This window comes from Sinohyriopsis cumingii, chromosome 1 (genome assembly GCF_028554795.1).
Source record: "Sinohyriopsis cumingii isolate HCF-2022 chromosome 1, ASM2855479v2, whole genome shotgun sequence".
Lineage (NCBI taxonomy): Eukaryota > Metazoa > Mollusca > Bivalvia > Unionida > Unionidae > Sinohyriopsis > Sinohyriopsis cumingii.
The window spans coordinates 139,458,311-139,476,077 of record NC_142961.1 but is presented as its reverse complement, the minus strand read 5'-3'; the positions used below and the strand labels follow the sequence as shown (position 1 = coordinate 139,476,077).

The following is a 17,767-nucleotide window of genomic DNA, read 5'->3' as shown; positions in this document are numbered from 1 at the left end:
TTGCCATTGGAATAGGTATGGCAATTATCACATCCATTGCCATTGGAATAGGTATGGCAATAGTCACTTCCATTGCCATTGGAATAGGTATGGCTGTATCTACAGTTGTTTTTTCAACAACAAAAGATCATAAAAGGTGCTTTACAAAATGAAAGAAAAAGTAGTTATGGAAATAAAAGTAACCCAGGATCGTTGGCTGACAAGATTACAGTCTTTAAAATATTGCCAGTTACTCATTGTATAGCTCATTTGCTTTCTGTCTGAACATGTGACATTACTTATGTAAGCATTGATAGGTCAGATGGTTCATTGTGTGAATTGTTAAGGGGGGTGAGGGTTATGGACAAAGAACAAGAAGGGTTAATTATTCTCAACAAGACTTTGTCCATGTTTTGTGATCAAAGTTAACAATATCGGCTTAAAATGCTGGAAAGAACTGATAACAATATCAAGTTTTAAGTTTTCAATTTTACTTCAACACTGTAAAATGTTCAAGCAATAAAAAAAGTAAATCTACACACTAAATCATTAAAGTTACATACTCTGTATATTTGCTTATAAGCTGAGTCCAACTGTGAAATGTACAGACCCAGAATCTGCCATTGAGTAACATGCCAGCAGATCTAAGTCTATGTAATTTGTTTGGAGTAATCAGTAAAACAAGCAACGTGAACACTGATCTGCCAGCACATTTTATGATGGCAGACCAGGGCCTATATTGTTTGCAGTTAGACTTGACTTGTAACTGGGTATATATGATCAGTCAAATACATTTATTTGTATATGAAAATACATGTAACATGTGAAAATCGTCTGTTTTTCACGTTTCATTGGTGCTCCCTGTGAGAGTCTTTAGTAAAAATTTAGTGTCATTGAGCGGTACATAATTTAAAGTCAATATCAAAATGTTCACCATCTGATACAGTAAAACAATATTTCACACATAAATTTCTTTTCTTGAAAATTAAGAAAAGATACTGAATTCACACACAGTATGTTTCAGCAAAAACCATTAAAAACATACTTAAACTAATCTGGCATTAAGGTGTAAATATTTAAAGTTCTAAAATATGTTCAATTTACTCATTTTAAAAGATACACTGATGTCAAAATATTATGATGTACAGTTTATAATTCTGAGATATATGCATATTGTAAGAAAAACAATCCAGACACTTGCAGATATGTAAGCGTCAGCTTGGGAGAAAAAAAATGAGAGATCATTTAATGTAATTCCATTGTAAAGTAATGACGGTGATGTAAAATAAATACATGCATATTGGACGAAATGTAATTAAATTGCCCACTGAATGACTTGTTACTCTTACATAGATGGTATGAGATGTAAATGATTAACAACAGGTAAAATGTGCAAGCATTATACAAAGTCTGGCAGTAAATATAAGTACCAAAAAAGGATAAAATGTGTAATGCACATGAAAAAGTTCTTTTAAAGGATGTGTAACTGCATGATTCATGCCATTTTCTAAAATACTGTGCTGACAAATTAATTGAATATATGTATATATTTGCAAAGTCCTAAATTTATTTCTTAATTAAAAGTCCTACCATTATTTCATTACAAAAGTCTTATTTTTTATTATTATTAAAAGTCTTACCTTCATTTCAGTATTAAAAGTCCTACCTTCATTTTGTTATTAAAAGTCCTACCTTCATTTTGTTATCAAAAGTCCGACCTTTATTTTGCTATTAAAAGTCCTCCTCCATTATTTCATTATTAAATCCCTCCGACATGGAGAAAATTGGACCCAAAAGCAAGATACAGTCATACCCTGACATCACTTATGTCGACAAGCTGCCTATATTGATGAAAATACAAAGTCCTGGTCCCATGGTCCATTATTACTACCAAATTAGTGATTACAAAGTCCTGGTCCCATGGTTTATTCTTACTACCAAATTAGTGATTACAAAGTCCTGGTCCCATGGTCTATTCTTACTACCAAATTAGTGATTACAAAGTCCTGGTCCCATGGTCTATTCTTACTACCAAATTAGTGATGTTTATGATGATCTTGAGATAAAAAATAACTGCACATGCCGACAGAAGTCCTCAGTCCTAATTTCAATAAATTCTTAGTTTTCTTATTGTTCATGTTGACAAGCTGTCAGTTCCGACTCATACTTTGCCATAAAATTATTTGATGTTGCTGCCGTCACATTAACAAATGGGCATATCATCGGTCCTCAAAAGTTGGTTTTCACTGAGACTTAAACAGCATGTGCACCCTTCATCAGAACAATCCAGCTACATTTTATATAAACAATTCACCTTTTATCAAATGAAGTTGGCACCAAACATGTTAAAAAGAAATGAAATCAGACTGATTGTTACATTTTTCCAAAGTTAATGGTGATTGAAACACATTTTTTGTGTTAAAGTTTTGCTTTCTGCAGGAAAAAATAATTTTATTTATGTTTATGATGGCTAAAATGGGTGTCATAAAATGCAAATGAAATTTACAATCTCTTGAAACTAAATATTTGGCCATTAAGGAAACTGGAGGTGGGGCATTTCACAATGATATGTGTGAGATGTGTTTTCTATGTGCAATGGTTTGACCCAATTTTTTTTCACAATTGGCAATTTATCTGAAGAAGCACATAATTATTGTCAAGGCTAAAATGAAGAAGCTTGCATAAAATTCAGAACTACCATTATCTCCCATCCCTGCTCATCTTTCTAAAATCATTTAATTTAAAAAAATGCTATCGATAACATTAATTAATCGCATTACTCAGTTTGCATATTATGGGAGTATTTTACAAAAGAACAAATTTACTTATGCTTAACTAAGTCAAAACTTGGTGACAGGTTTTCATTTTCCCCTTGGTAGCCTCATTAAGGTTACATTTGTTGTCTCAGGCAGTCCAAACTTGAGGCCAATTTAAGTACATGGAGCGTGTAAATACTGTAACAACTAAACAGCCAAAAGCTGCTGGTGATAATGCTTATCGTAGTTAATTGTTTAGTTACATATGTTGGTTGACAATGGATTATATAGTACATAAAACGAAACTACCAATTTTATTATAGATGCGTTTATACACTGTACATATTTTCTAACATCGATGATACAAGAATTTTCTAACATGTCGCCTATACCAAAATTCATAGATTTTTCATGTGCATATACAGTTCTTCATGCATTATGGATAGTATAACACAAAGTAACACAAATGTAAGCTGTCAATATACAAGTGTATTTCAAACTGGTTTCAACTTTTGTCTTCATTTATTCAAATTTTCCATTGTTTATTTTCTCCAAGTGTAAATCTTATGCACTGACGACAAGTTACCCTTTACAGACAAATTTCACTTGTCTGCTAAGTTGTTTTTTTTTTTTGTCAGCCCTTTCCCCTAACACTTATCTCAACAGCTGCTAATATTGACAGTATTACCTGAAGCCCAAGGATACTGAGATAAACAGGTAGTACTGTATCAGGATCTATAAAGACAGTTTTGAATATTTCAAAACTGACTTTTAATATTCCTCTTCTTTCCATTTTAAAATTTATAAATAAATATCTGTACTTACAATATTTCCTGTGATTTTATATCCAAAGGGAGATGCATCATGTACAATTATCAAAATACAAGACATTGTACAATATTTTAATATTTTTCATATAAAACAAATTTTTATAAAATATTCTTAGTTTTAATGCTGAGATAACTTCTTTATCACAAATTTTTTAAATCCATAATTGGCTGAATAACAATATAAAATCAATAATTGGCTGAATAACAATATAAAATCAGTAATTGGCTGAATAACAATATAAAATCCATTAATGGCTGAATAACAGTATAAAATCTATTATTAGCTGAATAACAATATAAATATGTCTATAAAAGAGTAATTGGTATTTCGTTTTAATTTTCTTTTGTTGAACAGGTGGAAATAGAATTAAATTAAATCATCCAAAATAGTAAAAATGTACCAAGATAAATTTACTAATATTAGCCAGCTATTATCACTATATGTTTTTTGATCAATCATTAGCAGCATGAATATTAATTGTTGTTTTGTGTGGAATATGAATCTATCTTCTGAAAACTAACAACTTGGCAGATACATTCTGATTGGTCCATTTTCTGTTACAGGTTTCTTACAAGACATTCTCTGGTATAGGATTGGTTGATTTAAAAACTTGTCGTTTGAAATGAGTATTGGCATAGACTCCACTCTCATCTTGCCATGTGTTGCGACCAGGGCGACGGTAGTCAGCGGTGTCCATAAACTGAGAATGACACCTCCTGTATGCAGCAGAGAGATCAGGGAACTCTGGGGGTTTTTCCTGTCAAGAATTAAGTTTTAAGATTTAATTAGATTAATTTTCCTTCATAAACATCAAGGTACCTAATGTAAATAATTTTTTAAGGACTGGATATATCTCAATATGACACTGATATTTTCACCAAAAGATACCAATAAAGGTAAAGTTCTATTATTTTAAAAGATGTTGGAAAAAGGTGAGAGTTTAATCTTGTGTCATTTTAATGCATATCCTTGTATCAGATTTGGTTTTGACCCATACAATCCTTATAAAATTATTGGGTTAAAAAAAACATATTATCAAATGGAATGCAAAGGGACAAATAGACAAGGGTAACACAGTATGGAACTTCCTTAGATATGGCAGGACAGAAAAATATCACTATTAGCTTCTTAAGTCTTTTTTTTTATTAGTATATTTTGATTTTTTTTATAAACTGACATGCTGACCAGTATGAATTATTGATAAAGAAAGTAATATGTTATTTTTCTTTTTTTCAAGCAGAATAAGTTAAAGTTGAAACAAAAGGCCTAAGTCAATCCAAGATAATTCACCTGACATCTATCTCAAAGCCCAGTGCAAGGGGAGTTAAATCTGGGTTATTATGACACTTGCTGACAATTAAAGGTTTTTTAATAACAGTGGCCATATTGAAGCTGATCAGTATCATTTTGTAAAACTTTGAAAGTCTTAGTGAAAGAATGCATTGAAACAAATTTTGAAGTTTTATGGAGGTTTTCCAGTTTTTAGCAATGGCAGCCATATCTGACAGCACAGTACCATCAATTGTACAAATCTGAAAGGTATTGATACCAAAATTCTTTATGTCAGATTTGGTCTAATTCTGTTCAGTTTTTGAGATTAAGTAGTTTTTCTATATAATTTTTGGTAACAGCAGCAAAATTGATGGCTGATGGGCATCATCTGCATAACAATGAAAAACCTCTATAAAGAATTTTTTTTTTCTTGGTCAAACTCAGTTCAGTTCTATTTAGCAGTTTTTAAGAATAAGCTGGTTGAAAGTTTACCTATTTTTAACAATGCCAGCCATGTTTAATGGCAGATCAACATGGCTTGTATGATGTGTAAAGCCTTCATGCTAGGGTGCATTCTGTCAAATATGACAAACCTCTATATATCGTAATGACAGACATGTCATATTGGCATAAATCTGAAAGACCTTAGGTCTAAAGATATTATGTACTTCTGTGCAAAGGACAGCTGTTGAATGTTGGCATACCTGTATGCTACTTTCATGTACTGTGGCTTAAATTTCTTTACATACTGTACTTGTGGAAACTGTACAAGATCAAAGTACACAGCTAACCAAAATGTCCACTTCCATGAAGATCAAAAATTCAGCTTCAATTAGTCTAAAGTAACTAACTTCAGCAGTAATTAAAATAGGGAAAACAAATTTTGCTAGAGTAGGCAATACCAGCTTTTGAAAGTGCAATGAATGAATTGCCTAAGATACAAAAATAAAAAATAGTCATTCGTTCTCTTTTTTTTACAATTTACCTTTGAGGTCCATAAAGTAAAAATGACTAAGCAGAATTAGCAATCTTTTTCATAGGTGCACATCTGGAGTATGTGTGTGTGTGTGTGTGATTTGGATTTTTAACATAGCTTTTTCCAGTCATATCTGCAGTGTGACAGTTTATAGTGATGTGTAGCACTGGGGCTTCATGCAGCAGACATGTAGCATATGTCCCACCCAGTCACATTATCCTGACACCAGGCCGACCAGTCCTAACACTAACCTCTTAATGCTGAGTGCCAAGCAAAGCAGCTGTTAGTACCATTTTTTTAAGTCATTCGTATGACTTGGCCAGGGATCGAACCCACAAGCTCTTGCATCCGAGGCAGACGCTCTTACCACTAGGCCATCAGAGTGGTGTGGCACATCTGAAGTAAGGCCAAGCTGTATTCTGTATAACCCAAACTACACCCATCAATCATATACCAAAATAAATCAAATTAAAAGTCCTCTCAACAATTACTAAGATTACAAGATCTTTTTTACACAGCCAGGATAACCAGTGAGGACAACCTGGAAAATTGGTTTTCTCAAAAAATCTAACTTTGTGCAAAATACAAATCTGTAGAGTGTTACTTTAATGCCAAAATGCTCTCCATCAAATCTGGTCAGATGAAGTCCTGCACTTTTTGTGACAAAGCCATTTATAAGGTTTCTCTAAATGTAGCAGTGGCAGCCATCTCTGATAAACATTAATCACCATTTGTAAAAATTTGAAAGGAATAAAGAACAGGATGCTTCCTCTCAAAATTGGTCAACTTGAGCAGTTTTTCAAAAAAGTCATATTTAGGATTCATCTATTTTAGCAATGGTGGACATATTTGATGGAACATCCACATCTGTTGTAGAAACTTGAACTCTCAGTATGCTAGATTGCTTTCCATCATATTTGAATAAATTCTATTCATCAGCAGTGTAAGTCATTTTAAGGTTGTTCTATTTTTAAGTAATAGTGACCTTTATATGTGAAGGCAGATCATCTGTGTGCGTTTTTTCCCCATCTTTGGTAGCCATAGCTAATTGCAAATTAGCATCATTTGTTCGAACTTGAAACATATCCATATCCAAATGCTTTCTGTCCAGTTCAGTCAGATTCTGTTGATAAGTCTTTGAAAAGAAGTCAGTTTAAAGGTGTTTCATTTTTAGTAACAGCATCCATATTTGAAGGTAGATTGGTATTATTTGTGAAAAACAATATGAAAGGCCTTTAAGCAAGAATGCTTCCTTTCAAATATTGTCTGATTCTGTTCAGCAGTTTTTGATAAGAAGTAAAGGTTTTTTCTATTTTTAGTAATGGTGGACATATATTCTTGTGGTTCAGCATAATTTGTAGAAATGTGAAGTGCCATCTGTTGACACATACTGGATGTCAGATAGATAATGTACAATGAACAAAGAGTCATACCATAAGTTTACTTAAATTTATGGCCTGGAAAGCTAAAATTACTCACTGGTACTGGGACATAATCAGCATCAGGTGGCTTATAGTCAGCTTTGTGTGTGGTTTCCAGGTAGTACTTGTTGTATTCTGGGTTATGGCGGGGAAGCACTGACCCAAATCCATGCTTAGGTGTACTTGTGTCCCTGAAAATAGAAGGAAACTTTCCTTAATAAAATTATTCACAGCACAGCATATTAAAAACCTCAAACAGATAATCAACAGTTCAGCTAGAACATGGTTTAGTAATCACAATGAAGAGTATATGCTGAATATGGAATTTCCAAGCAATGCTCAAAGCTTTTGGTTGACGCATTTGACATTATACTTGACATTTAATCATTTCCATTAACATAGTTCTGTTGACTCTGAATGATGAAGTCCCAAAACTTTTTCAAATTTCAGTCAAGTAATACTGTAAGGAAAACTTAGACCTATTTGCATGATAACAGAAAATGTAATTTAGGAAATTATTAATTTTTAACAAACAAAAAGGTCTTAGCCTCTCTGAGTTTTTACCTCTGCAGAATGAAGCAGAACCAGATAAAATGCAGATGACTGGAATGATTACACTTTAAAAGTCGACTTTTTGTGAATTTTAATTACTAAAATATGTTGTGTAGGTTTATATCTGGAGTTATTTGTTACAATTCTATGGTCTTAAACTAAATACCAGAAAAGAGTGAAAATCAACAAGTTTTGTAACATTAAACAAATAATTTAAATGGAACTTAAAGTATTGTGAACTAAATCCCAAACAGTCCTAAAAGTTATATTACAAGCCCAAAAGTATAAATTATTCCAAATAAACTCCAGCAATGTTCCTAATGAATTCCAACCTTTAATGTGCTGATGTGCCAATAGTCTGGAATGTGCCAATGTGCTAACAGTCTTAATGTATCACAATGATATAATCCAGAATGTCTTTAAATGAATTCCCAATAATCAAAAAACAGTGATTTAGTCCAAAAAGTCAGTGGGCACTTTATCATTCCAATGAATATTTTAAATAAATAAATCATCTCAAATTATAACTGAACACAACCAAAAAACTGCTTCCATTACAGATGTTCAAATAGAAATGAATAATTCTGATGTAAACAACCTTAATATAAATAACCTAAGACACAATAAGAGGACCAGAACAAGGGTCAACAAGGTCAGGTTTTAGTAAATTACATGGCAAAGAGCAGAAAGGTGTTGTTATTCCATGGAGAAAACTAATGTCCTGCACTTAAATCCAAGCAAAAAGGTTTTAAATCAAAAGAAAATGACATCAGTCCTGTAGGTACAAACTCCTACCCTCACTTACTGACAGTGGTCAATCACACAATAAAAATTAAATATGCATACCATATTGATGATAGGTGCATCACAACGGAACTATCTCACTATCGTTTGCTCCATAGGACCTTACAGAGAAGAACTTGTGTGGGGAAATCAAAGTTATGATAAGATGGACATTCAGGGGCCATAAACCCTGTAAATAGTGGCATGGAATGCTTTAAGTCCAACTCCTTCAAGGACTCATGAATACAATCAACATCCCATGGAGGATATGAAGTTGATGGACAAGGACCATAATGCTGCCCATAATGGAGCAGTAGAGACAAAACTCATAACTGACACATCAGCTATGAAACTTTGTTCACATCAAAGTCCATCAAAATGTGTTGAACGTTTCTTGAACTATTCTGATTACAAGCAATATGCCCAGGTAGATATATGAAGCTGATTTTACAGGGGCCATAACTCTCTCCAAAACTGTGTAGATGAGACAATACCCATAAAAGAAGTATCTTGATCAAACAAATGCCAACAGAATATGCTGGTTGGTTCTTGAGTTATTATTTAACTGGCTGTTATATCAACTAACTGAAATGTAATTTTTAGGAATATTAATACCGTAATTATTATAGATGCAATTAAATCCTGTGTGTCTGTCCATCTGCAAGAATGAATTTAGTCCCAAAAATATATTTTAAAATCAATTAGGGGCCCTGGGTGGCACATCAGTCTAAAGCACTTGCCTTAACCGATCACTGCCATCTCACCTCTGTACACGTTGGTTTAAGTCTTGGGCTCAGCCAATGTGGGTATGCGAGAAAGGTTACCAGTAGGTTCCTGTGGATAGGTGGTTCTTACTGTGATTTCCAGGGTTCTTCCTCAGCCAGTAACAATGGCCACAATATATAGCCTATCATGTGCTGGAAAATAGCATTAAACCCACAAAAACAACAACAATTGTAACTAGAGCAAGTACGGTGTCTTTTCATCACAAATCCCCATGCTTATTCCATTTTATTAATTACCATTTCCCACTGCCTGCTACTTATCCCAATACAATATTAGTGACTCATTGATGATAACTCAGACTTTATCTAACACAAAATTAGTGACTCACTGATGATAACTCAGACTCCATCTAATACAAAATTAGTGACTCATTGATGATAACTCAGACTCCATCTAAAACAAAAATAGTGACTCGTTGATGATAACTCAGACTCCATCTAACATAAAAATAGTGACTCATTGGTCACAACTCAGATTTCATCATGTATATGATGATTTTCCCTAATATTGCTTAAAATGTTAAGTTAGGTCAAAAATATTTATAAAATACATAGTAACTGAAATTTTTGCATATCTGACATTTGACTTCTCCCAGGGACCTAGGGGGTGAGAGTCATGAATGACAGCCCTGTCACTGATGGTTAATAACTACAGAAGTTCATGAATTTCAACAGGAGTTTAGGAGATGTAATAATGGAGAGATAATCTAATGGAGTGATGGATATATGTAGTATATAACAAGATGATAATGCTTGATGCTAAAATGTGGGGATGGAAATATTTTATGTTTTGGCCAACCTTACCTATCAATATTTGTGTGTTCAAGAGTCTCTAATGTAACCATGGGTTTTCTTGACTCGCGCTCCTGGAAATCCTTCTTCAATTTAGTTTGGCTTGCATGGTCTTGATATGTCGTTGAGGGAATGGACTAAATAGAAGAAAACAAATAAAATTTTATACATTAAAAAAAATTTGAAAGTTACAAGGACATTTTTGAAACTATTAATTTACTTAAATCATATTCTACAAACTGCTCTTATAATAAAATTGTTAAAAAAATTAGTTCCCTCTATTTTAATAACTGCATAATTTTTCTAGTAACTATACATACAAGATTTTATGGTATCCTTAAGAGAAATGAGAATTTTAAATCATGACTTAAACTCATAGTATATTCAGATAATGCTGATGCCTTTAAGAAGTAGAGACTTTTTCTGTCCATAATCCATTTGTACATATTATCTAATGGTTGCTTCTCAATAAAGTCTGCAGAGCCTATAAAAATCACATTGTCCAAAAATCAGTCTGTCAGTAGTTTGGTTTCTACAAGATAAAACTTAGAAAACTGTCTATACTCGTTAATAAATCAAATAAAAGGATCCTGATCTGCCATAGCAAACTGCATCTGCAGATCAGAGTCTATGCTGTATGTTCTACTAATTACTCCTAACATACTGCACTGACATAGATCTGCTGGTGTATTATGCAATGGCAGATCAGGTTCTGTGCAGTTTGCAGTTGGACTTGTCATATAAGCGACTACATATGATAGTTGAATTTAACCAGTTTGGCATGTAGCTTTGTATTGATGGTATAGAGTTTGGTTTTCTAAAACATCATTTACATGATTTATGGCCCTTGAATTCCCATCCTTGTATTATTCCTTTCCACTGCTTAATTTTTACAAGTATTGCTGGATTGAAACCAGCCTGATAAGATCCTGTATGCTTTCAATTTCCAGTTTTTTTTAGCACCATTACTGCCCCAATTAGTAGACCTCTTAGTTTTGTTTCTTTTGGATGACATTAACAAAGTTTCTGGATTTCAATCAGATATGACCTACAGTTTTATACTGTTGAAATTACAAGAGTTGTGGCCCCTGACAATTCATTCTCTTGATTTCAGTTTCTGCAGCATAATTAAGTGAGCGCTCACAAGTTATTATGTACTTTTGAGAGACTGATGTATATAAGGTGAAGTTGTTTTCATCTGAAACATGTACAGTGGAGAGAATGTTGTTATATGCTACTTTGATGTAATGTGGCTGACATTTCTTTAGATATTGTACTTGTGGAAATTGTAAATGATCTAAGCACACTTCAAACTAAAATGACTGCTCCCTTGTGTTAAAAAAATCAGCCTGAATTAGTCTAAAATACCCTATTTTTAGCAGCTATTAAAATAGGGAAATGAATTTTGCCAGATTAGACAATACCAGCTTCTGAAAGAGCAATGAATGAATTACCAAATATATCAAATGTAAAAAAAGTTATCAGCTCTATTATTTTACAATTAACCTCTGAAGTTCAGGAAATGAAAATGACGAAGTGGAGCTAGCAGTTTTTTGAAAGGTACACTTTTGGAATAAGGCCAAGCTGTATACTCTATAACCCATATTACACGCATCAATAATGCACCAAAATAAAGGGAATTAAAGGTTCTTTGAACAATACCTAAGATATACAAGGTCTTTCTTAAATAGCCAGTATAACCAGCGAGGAAACCTGGGGATATTCTATTTCTTTAAAATTCTAACCCTATGCAAAATATGAAACTGTAGGGTGCCACCTTAATGACACCAGTGGATTTCAATTAAATCTGGCATTGAACTTTATCTTGATAAGGCCTTGAATGATTTTGATTTCCATGTTCCATAACTTTACCAACAGGGAGTAAAGTGCCTGATTTCCAATCCTCTAATCAGCAGCATTCATTTGCTAAGGATTGTTGGTTTTCATCCACATTCAACATGTGCTTTTATATCAGTTAGCCCTTGTATGAATTGTATTAATTTTAAAGTATTCCATGATATCATTTGCAAGAGCAATAGCCTTTGACTGTCCTTCCCGATGTCTTTGACTTTGACAGGATAATTTTACCATGAATTATTGGATTTCAGCTGAATTTGGCAGGCTGTTCTTTATTAATGAGACATTGAGTGAGTTTGATTTTCAGCATTTCATAGTAGTCATGGTTACTGGCTGCATGTCCTTCTAAACTTCATTTTTTTGCCAAGGATTGTGAACTTTCAATTAAATCTGGTTTGCAGTTATATATCTGCAAGACCTCAGCAAAAGATGTTGACATAATTATCAGATCCATCCACATATCAGATTTAGGAGAGATAATGATTTGACTTCATATTGTATTCAGGCTTAAAACATTCTTTTTTAAAATTATCTTAATATAATTAATTTTTGTTCAAGATCATGACAAACAAGTGCATGTTAGGATTTTCGGTCCATTCCTTATTGGACAAGAGATTTCTTCATTTAAATTATAAAGTCATTAAAAAATATAAAACGTACAACAATCCTTACAAAATGACAAAACATTACAGAGCATATGCTTCATATCTAGACAAATTTACTAGATGAAATTCCATTCATTTAGCAAAGTTCTCTAAAGTTGTAGAATTTCTTTAAATAAGTTAGAATTTTGTCATTCTGTATGTAATGGCTGTGTTGAAATTTTATTACTTAAAGCTTACATGGTGAGTAACTAAATATCATCACTAAAATATTGAGTTTCCAAGTAAACGTTTAAACTTTCACACCTTTTATATGTTGTTGTGGTGATTGCCTTGCCAAAAAATGCCTTTGTTTTACTACTGACACATCTTGGATGCAGGAAAACTTATTAGCTTTTTTGTAATGAGATCTCAGCATAGGGTACTAAGGGATGTCATAAAAAGTGGTTGTCTGGGTTATCTTCCTTGGGATTGTTACTAAAGAACATTGAAATACTTTTATCAGTACTGATTCCTCTTAAAAGGCCAGGGATCTGAAGGAAACATAAGCAGCTAGTCTATACCTCTCAGTGGGGGTGAAGGAGCAATACATGCATTAATTTTATGGGTGTGGGTGCACTTGCTCACCCCAAAGTAAATCTGCTCTGAAATAACGTATATCTAGAACTATGAAAAAGGATCAGTTCCAAAAAGAATAAATTGCTCATACTCCATCTGTGACATTTCCAATCCTTTTGTATGTAGATTTACAAAGGTCTCGTGTTGGGCCTTTGCTGATGTTATATTCTTTGGGTTCAGCCTCCCGTGCTTGGTTCCTGTTGAGAGTAGAAAGATTATAGAGTGTTATCTCTATAATGCTGTTTATTGAAGCAAAATAATAATCTGCATTATAAATGAGGGAATCTTATGCTGAGGAATACTATAACAAGGTTGTGGCTTGATGATGCATTAAAAGCACAAATAGAATATTTATTGATTTGAAATAACATTATAATTGATTCTTTTGAGTCCATAACCAAATTAAAGCAAAGTAATTTAAGTAGCAATGATAAACAAAATTTAATCTAATTGGTTTTGTGACCATAACCATGTTATATCAGTGGCAGTGGTAAACTGAGGGGATTTATACTGATGCCCAATTGTTCTGTAAGACTTAATGTCTCAATGAATGATAAATGGAATCATTGAGTTAAACATTCAAGGTAAACTTTCCTCACCTACGAAAGAGTTAATAATGAACAGTACTTTCCTTCCACAAATGCAATGAAGTACATGTAATGTGCCATTGAAATTATGACAGAATTATTTCTAAGTATCATAAAAATTATTACTTTTAAACAATATCGTCTATTTAAAATCATGAATTCTCGTGGATAATATATTGAGATTAGTCTTTAAAAAACCCTCACTTAAAGCAGACCACCAAACTGGGAAGTTAATGATACAGTCTTACAAAAATTATTCTAACTTATCTGGACTCCTGAAACCTTTTGCAGATGAATGATCATCCAGACATGATAATTTTAAATAGAATGAAATGTACAAGTCTGATTCATGAATGAAAGCTATGAATAACTACAATAATATAAATAACATTAATGTAGTAGGTTTAATTCTTCATACAATCAGGTATTTCATACCAACAGTACAGGAGGCAGCAGTTCCAATTCTGACCAATAAGCCAGGCAAAGTTCGTGTTCATTTTTACATTGTATAACCGGGCTTGTTTTATAAAATTTATCTTGCCAAACCATTATTTAATTAGGTTTTTCAAATCTGGATCCCCTTGCATTAATCTAAACATATCTCTTTAAAAATAATCAACATGACCCTTGCCTAATTTTTCATTTGCTAATTTTAATGGATTAATAACCAATGAATAAGTGGTTTTACTGGGCAACATCTAAGTCCCAACTTGATTATTTTCCAAATGGTAACAGCAGGGACTGATATACAGGTGCCCCATGAAAAATGAAAATAATGAGACCTGTGACTAGATTTACATGGGTACATAACTCTCCTCAGCCAACCAGACTTTCAGTCATTTAAAACATTACCTTACACTATCTGATTTGTACGGTCAACACTGCAGCTTTGTATATTTATTTACAAGGATTATACAAGTATATTTACACATGTAAACATATGAAAACATACTGATGCAATTTAATTTGACTTTGTTTAATTTATAATAAAAGGTTTGACTTTGTTTTATTTATAATAAAAAGTTTGACTTTGTTTTATTTATAATAAAAAGTTTGACTTTGTTTTATTTATAATAAAAAGTTGCAATGAAAGAAAGACCTTTAAGCTGACTGAAACTATTACACACCAATCAATGGTATATATTTTGCAAACCACTTTGCTACTTTGTATCTGAAATACCTACATTGCTACATTCTATATTCATTAAAAATATAATTTTACTCTTATTTTCATAATTTTTAAACTTTATGTATTTGTTCCATTAAAAAAAAAGTAACAAATTGGGAATAATTTTGATACCATCTAATTTCATGTTTTACGTTTATATGCAACAAACGAATTGTTAACAAAATGATGCAACTTAAAGTGACTTTGAAATTATATTTCGTAATAAGAATAAGAAACAAAACGTATTCCCTCTAATAAAACACCAAATTTCACCTTCGGATGCCTGTTCCATAGATAATGTAGAGTTAGGCTGGCTAAATAGCAACAGGAAATAGGTCCCCTGATGGTCCTTTCCTTAATCTCAAGTGACTCTGGGGCTTCATTTGCATTTCAACAGGGAGTCAGACATGGGTTCAGAAAGGGGCTAGACACTGATCGACGATCCCTGTATAATTTAACAGTACTTGGAGAGAGAGAGAGAGAGAGAGAGAGAGAGAGAGAGAGAAAGAGAAAGAGAGAGTAACATGAGCAAAATAAAATGTTTTACCAATTCGAGTTTAGTGTAGCACGTCCATAGTTCATATGACTGGATCGCAAGGTTAACGAACCTTTTCTTTCGTAAAAATCGGGATAGCCCGTTACTCCTACTGTATCCATTTTAGATTACATTGACAGCGGAAATCAACCACTTTGCTCCATGATACACAATACTGCCTTACATAAAATAGATCCAAACAGGTTTATAATCAATCATTTTATTATCTGAAAAGTAAATAAGCAAAATTTTCAAAAAAAAAATAAAAACAGTAAGGAACAAATCTATAAATCACATAAAAGAACCAAATATACACAATTGTTTAAATAAAGTGCAACTAGTATTCATGCGCGTATCTTAGCAACACACGTCATTGTTCACCCATGATACGTAACTCTCGTAAGATGATCATTTTTCATCATGAAGTTATGTCCCATAGATCGTTAGACACTCAAGCCAAAATATTTTTGTGTCATTAGTTATTAAAACTCTAGTCCATATGCAGAAAATATATACACCCCCATTCGAATCATCAACCCTTAAAGTTCACATATTTTAATTCAAGATTCAATTCAGAGAAATTAATTTACATGAACTGATTCTATTCTCAGATCACACGCAGTATTAAAATAGTTGTGTAAGGGCCAGCCAGTAAAGACTCAAATAAATAAAATTTGCATCAACACGCATTATATCAACACCCATTTTCTCTGTTGAAACTAACGTCGATATATCACCGACACCTTTTAATTCTGAACGACTTTTCAGGAACGTTCATCTCCAGGTGATTCTCTCCCTGTCTCTCACATGATTGGCCATAGAGCAAAGCGAGCAAGATGGTTGCCTTGCGCCCCGCGCCTTCGAGGTCCCTTGCTCCAATTGACCCACAATAGTAGGCATGCTACAGTAAAGGCACAGGTCGGGTACCGCTGTCATAGTGTTGCCTTGTCGCCAGGCTAACTATAAGGCCGGGACTAGGCTCTCGACACACACACACACACACACACACAGAAATATATGAAGGATATACATCCCTTTTGTCTTCGATGTATTCAATGCATCACATTCAAATTAGTGTTTGACGAAAATTGGGCACTTTATCTCAGCATGACAAAATAAAGGGTTTGAAATGGGTATCGACTGACACAAAGGTACATTTTGTTTGGCTCTACAGACTACTTTGCTTTCATTCATACTCGGGTGCATTTGTAGGTCGTCAATAATTTTTATGCCCGTTCGTGGACACATGGCTTTAGAGAGCGATCACGGGCCCTTGGGTAAGAGAAAACCAGGGCCTCTCCTAATTATTGTTCTTGGGAGATGACTGTCGTTCGTGATGGCATAAGCTGAATGGTCTTGATGTATGCGATGAGGAAGTTCATCTTTAGCACACACGACAGGATTACAAGAAGCAGTGTGCGAATTGTGGTTCAAAAGATACTAACGTTCACACGTATCCATTTTTTGTTATTGTTTATTATGGTTTTTTTTTTCTCACAGGTAATGATAAGTCATCAATTAAATCCTGACCTTTTATTTGAAAATGTCTGACAAGCAACCGTTTCTTCGCTTCGTCTCCGCACTCTGAGCCAAGAGAGCTTCAATTTGACAGATCTCTAGAGCAATCAATGGAGGAGAGGAATAATCACGCAAGTCTTTATACCACTGATGCAACACGACTTCTTCCGAGATGAGACTCCAAGCTTCGTCAGGATACTCGTCCAATTTTTCTTCTTGACTCAGCATCAGACATTTATCGTGTTGAATTTGACTGGAATGATCGTTTTGACATCCATAGAAATCTTTCTTGATCAATTCCGTAATTGTTTCTGCCAGGTGTTTGGCAAAACAGGAGACTAAATCTTGTTCTTGTTCTGGCCATCTGGAAATTATCACTATGTCCTCATCATATTTGTTTTTAGGTTCTACTTCCACGTTATCCTCCCATTCCATTTCCAGAGATTCTCCAACATTCAAAGAGGGATTACAGTCTTCCATTGATTCTAATAGTCTGGAATGACTTCTCTCAAACTGTTGATTTTTATCGTATTGTCGAATTCGGCATACAGGATGACGTTCACCTTATTGTCTGCACGTAGAGCTTCTGCAAACTGAATTTCCACACGAATGTGACCGGATTTTATAGGGTGGAAATGTCACTCGTCGCTGCCTTGGTCTGGAGTGAAATCAAAAGCCCACAACCTGTAGCCTCTTGCATATTCTTCGTACGTAATGGTAATGCCGTGACCAGTG

At 33.6% G+C, this 17,767-nt stretch overlaps 1 protein-coding gene across 1 annotated transcript; it reads right to left on the bottom strand.

Moving 5' to 3' along the window:
• Positions 1-453: 453 nt before the first annotated feature.
• Positions 454-15,665, bottom strand: LOC149808002 (cilia- and flagella-associated protein 95-like). The gene is made up of 5 exons (XM_089972340.1): positions 15,527-15,665; positions 13,316-13,421; positions 10,160-10,284; positions 7,294-7,426; positions 454-4,323 (listed from the first exon to the last, which is right to left on the bottom strand). The coding sequence occupies exons 1-5, from the start codon at positions 15,634-15,636 to the stop codon at positions 4,135-4,137; spliced, it is 663 nt and encodes a 220-aa protein (XP_089828466.1). The 5' UTR covers positions 15,637-15,665; the 3' UTR covers positions 454-4,134.
• Between the last annotated feature and the right edge of the window lie 2,102 nt (positions 15,666-17,767).

Excerpts from the sequence above, each read along its gene's own strand:
- LOC149808002 (XM_089972340.1), bottom strand. The coding sequence starts at position 15,636 with ATGGATACAGTAGGAGTAACGGGCTATCCCGATTTTTACGAAAGAAAA. Across the intron at positions 13,422-15,526 it reads GCTACACTAAACTCGAATTG|GAACCAAGCACGGGAGGCTG; the intron begins GTAAAACATTTT and ends TACTCTCAACAG. Across the intron at positions 10,285-13,315 it reads TTGGAAATGTCACAGATGGA|TCCATTCCCTCAACGACATA; the intron begins GTATGAGCAATT and ends TCTTCTATTTAG.